At 37.7% G+C, this 4,445-nt stretch overlaps 1 protein-coding gene across 1 annotated transcript; it reads left to right on the plus strand.

Moving 5' to 3' along the window:
* Positions 1–456: 456 nt before the first annotated feature.
* LOC109174707 lies at positions 457–3,936 on the plus strand. Its single transcript, XM_019323965.1, has 5 exons — positions 457–499; positions 847–3,272; positions 3,348–3,458; positions 3,542–3,715; positions 3,922–3,936. Exons 1-5 carry the CDS (start codon positions 457–459, stop codon positions 3,934–3,936), a joined length of 2,769 nt encoding a protein of 922 aa, XP_019179510.1.
* Positions 3,937–4,445: the final 509 nt, after the last annotated feature.

Raw genomic sequence — 4,445 nt, forward strand, 5'->3', positions numbered from 1 at the left:
TTTTCAGAAAAATTCATGCCGAAATTTCTGTAATATAACTAAGAGGGACTGTTAAATTTTGAAGAGTTTGGGTATGTGTAGGAGTTGAAGTGACTAATCCATGACATGTAGTACATAGCATTAATATTTTTTGAATTGGGGGAATCGCACTTTTGGTCCCTCAATTAATGTCAATTCTGCAATGTCATCCCTAATTCCCAATTTGGACATAATTGGTCCCTCAATTATTCGTCCACTAAGCAGTTTTGGTCCTTCTGTGACTATGGCCGTTTGACACCGTTTAAATCAAGGGTAAGGATAGAATTTCACACATCATTGGTTTTACTTAATCATTCTCAGCCCGTTCCTCCGCCATTCTCAGCCATTTCCGCCACCACACATGAAGAACCCTAACCTCCGCCATTGACACCTTTCCACCACTTCGAATAGAATACGCTATTAAGGACGCCATCCGCAATGACTAGTAGGAGAATTAATGGGTTAAACAGCACTCCTACTTGTAAGTTTTCAACCCTAATTTTTTTTAATTCTAACTGCTTGTTTGTTTTGTTGTTCGCACATTTAACTGGGCAATGTATTTTGTCTTACTATTGATGTTAACATGTGCATTTTGTTGTGTTCTATGTTAATGTTTGGTGGGGACCAAGGAAACACATGTACTGTAATAGAAAAAGCGAAAAAGGGGAAAGCATATGGGGACCATTTTTACTTGCCTGGAATTGAATATATGTATTTTGTGTTAGTTTCCCAAAGTGCATCTAAAAGTGCCTACATTTATTCTGTGTTGTTGGGACCTATGAAGTAGACCATTTTCACTGCAATTAATTGTTTTACTGCATTGTATAGATGTTGGTGAAGAATCCTCTGTCTTTAGCATAAAACTCCATATTGGTGGGGATTTAGTATGGCATCCAACTGTTGGTTATAGGGATGGTGGAGTTGAGTTCTTTGACCATTTCAACTGTGATGAGGGCAGTATACTAGATTTAAGGAGAATGGTGAAACAATTGAGGTATGCTGATAAAAAGGTGCAATTTTGGGCTCTGGTTAAGGTTAAGGGTAAGGGTAGGAAGAAGCCAACAAAAACTGATCTTAAGCCTCTACTGAATGATGCAGACATAGTTAGTTTAGTTGAAGAGGTTCCACCCAACAAGGAGGTAGAAATATTTGTTGAACATTTATTTGATGACCAATGGGATTACGAGGTAGACATATCTAGAGAATTGGGAGATGATTGCCTACTCTATGATGGAATAAACCAGAGTTCTGAAAATGAGGATGAGGTTGAAGGTGAAGATCAAGGTGAGGAAGACCCTAATCTTATGGACACTGGGGCTAGTTCTAAGCAGGTCAATCCTGCTGTTGGACTGGAAGGGGGTGAAGTACAAGAAGTAGAGTGCCAATTGTCTGAAGAGGTGTTTAAGAGTTTAGAGAATTCTGAAGATTCTGATGGGGGAGACAGTGGTGTACAGAATGTTTTTGAAGAAAGGAACTTGAAAAAAGAAGGCTTTAAGTTTGAGATTGGAATGATTTTCAAAACATCAGATGAGTTTAAATGGGCTGTTAAATATTATGAGGCAACTAGGAGAAAAGATATCCACTTTAAAAAGAATGAAAGCAGTAGAGTGAGGGTTGTTTGTAGACACAATGACATATGCAACTGGACAATTTTTGCCTCAAGAAGCAATCCAAAAAGTCCATTTCAGGTTAAAACATACATTCCAGAACACACATGTGGGGATCAAGATGAAAATAGAACTGTGAAATCTGGTTTTCTAGCCAAAATGTACAAGGATGAAATTAAACTTAATACAGAATGGGGTAGAATACAGTTTCAAGAACATGTGAAGGCAAATTTGAAATGTCAAGTCAGTAAACACCAGGCATATAGGGCTAAACAAAAGGCTCTTAAGCAACTGGAAGGTGATGTTTCAGAACAATTCAACTTACTCAATGATTACTGTGAGGAATTGAAAAGAAGCAATCCGGGAACTTCTGTGAAGATGAAACTTGATAGTGAGTTTACTGTCAATGGAAGACCTAGGTTTCTGAGACTCTATATTTGCTTTGCAGCCTGCAAAGAAGGGTTCTTGAGAGGATGTAGACCTTTCTTTGGGTTAGATGGTTGTCATCTTAAGGGTTGTCAGAAGGGAGGGCAACTTTTGAGTGCTGTAGGTGTTGATGGAGATAACAGCTTGTTCCCTATAGCATTTGCCATTGTTGAAGGGGAATTGAAGGACAGTTGGTTATGGTTCTTGAAACGATTGGACAGTGATCTTAATATTTCAAGTAACCCTCATGCTTGGACATTGATTTCAGACAAGCAAAAGGGATTGATACCTGCTGTTGAAGAATTGTTTCCGGGAATGGAGCATAGATTCTGTGTTAGGCACATGCATGCTAACTTTGTAAAGGATGGTTTCAGTGGGAATGTACTCAAGCAGAAACTGTGGGCAGTGTGTAAAGCAACAACAGAAGCAGAATATAAGCGGCAAATGGAGGAGTTAAAGGAGATAAATGCTAAGGCTGCTGATTGGTTAGCTGCAAGAGATGCTAAACATTATTGTAGGGCATATTTTAGTACATTTCCTAAGACAGATTTGCTACTTAACAATTTGTGTGAATCATGGAATAGCACTATCCTAAATTTCAGAGATAAACCAATCTTAACTTTGTGTGAGAAGTTAAGAATATATCTTATGACTAGGATGCAAAAAAATAGAGAAAGACTAAAAAATCATCCGATGAAGATTTGTCCAAAGATATGCAAATTGATAGAAGAGGAAAAGGATAGGGCATGCAGGTACAATACTTATAAGTCTGCTGAAAACATGTACCAAGTAGATGATGAGAATTTTAAGGTCTTCAAGGTGAGTTTACTCCAGAAACAGTGCAGCTGTAGAAGGTGGGATCTCACAGGCATCCCTTGTAGTCATGCAATTGCAGCTATAAGAAAACAAAGGGAAAGACCAGAAGACTATGTACACAATTGCTATACAGTGGACTCTTATTTCAGAGCATATGAGCCAGCAATACTACCAATCTCATCTTCTGAGTTGTGGCCCAAAACCAATCTTCCAGCTCCACTCCCCCCAAAATATAAGGCACAACCTGGGAGGCCTAAAAAAAAGAGAAAGATCAGCCCTTTTGAAGAAACCAAGAAGGACAGCCTTGCACAAAGAACAAGGAAAGTTGGAGAAGTCAAAAGGTGCAGGGTTTGTGGTCAAAAAGGACATAATAAAGCAACTTGCAAACGAAACAATCCACCACAGGTATTAGTTTTGTAAATAAAACTGCCTTGTTTTTTAAATAAATCTGCCTTGTTTTTTAATGTTATTGATTTGTAGGTACATGAGATGGATGAGGTGGTAGTTGGACAGGGTGATGTACACATTCAAGGCCAGTTTGAGGATATCCCAGTTGAGACACAAGTGCCAACTTTTGTACTTGATGAGATGGTAAGTTAATGACCACCATCAGCATTTAATACTTTTAGTTTGACAGTCAGTTGAATTTACCCTTGTTTGTTATGGAATTGCAGGAGGTAATGACATCTCAACCATCACAATTAGTTCAGAGCCAAGTCCCTCCACTGTCCCACTTTATTTCTTCACAACAGCCAAGTGGAAGTGCTACTCCAACTGTCATCACAAGAGCAGGGAAAAAATTTGTAACAGTCTCAAGCCTGCAACAAGCTAATGCAGTCCAGAGAGAGGCAAGGAAAAAAAAAAAAAGCTACTCAAATGAAGAAACAAAACTGAATGTGAACTTTGGTGTATTTTTGTAGTAATATGAAACTATGAAACTTTTGATGCATTTTGGTCTATTTTGGTCTATTTTGGTAGAAGTGGTTACTTATGTAATCTTTGATCTTTTGGTAAACTTTGATCTTTTGTAAACTTTGATCTTTTGATCTGACAGGGTGGTTCAATTTAACATGTTAATGAATTGCTTTTGTCTACTCTTTGGCAGTTTATTTTGTTGTATACTTTGGCCTTTAGTCAGTAGATTTAGTTCAGTCTGGCCTTAACAATTGGTTGCCAGTTAGGCACTTTCCCAGTAGACACTTTTTACTACTTTGGTGTGCAGTTTTCCAGTTTGTATTTAAGAATTAGACAGTGGCTTTGGGTCTTAACAATTGGTTACAATCCCTTGCCATTCAAATATACTTAATATTCATCTCAATATAAAAATATACTTGCCATTCAACTAAAAAAAGTTTCATTTCCTTACATAAAACTGCTTAGCATTAAACTCAACCAAATCTGGAATTGAACCTCAAAACAATTCTTACATAGTACCACTAATTTCTAAATACTACTTCAACTGGAAAAGCTTGGGACTTTGTTCACTAGTTTCCATCCCAATTCCCACACAAACAAGGGCAACTGCAATACCAAGTGCAAACCCATAAAAAAATGAAAATTTAGACTCCAACTTCATCT

The sequence above is a fragment of the Ipomoea nil genome, unplaced genomic scaffold (genome assembly GCF_001879475.1).
Source record: "Ipomoea nil cultivar Tokyo-kokei standard unplaced genomic scaffold, Asagao_1.1 scaffold0656, whole genome shotgun sequence".
Lineage (NCBI taxonomy): Eukaryota > Viridiplantae > Streptophyta > Magnoliopsida > Solanales > Convolvulaceae > Ipomoea > Ipomoea nil.

What these genes read in the sequence shown, in the direction of transcription:
- LOC109174707 (XM_019323965.1), top strand. Translation starts at nt 457, where the DNA reads ATGACTAGTAGGAGAATTAATGGGTTAAACAGCACTCCTACTT. An exon ending in GTTAAACAGCACTCCTACTT is followed by an intron (nt 500 to 846) that starts GTAAGTTTTCAA and finishes TGCATTGTATAG; the next exon opens with ATGTTGGTGAAGAATCCTCT. An exon ending in AACGAAACAATCCACCACAG is followed by an intron (nt 3,273 to 3,347) that starts GTATTAGTTTTG and finishes ATTGATTTGTAG; the next exon opens with GTACATGAGATGGATGAGGT.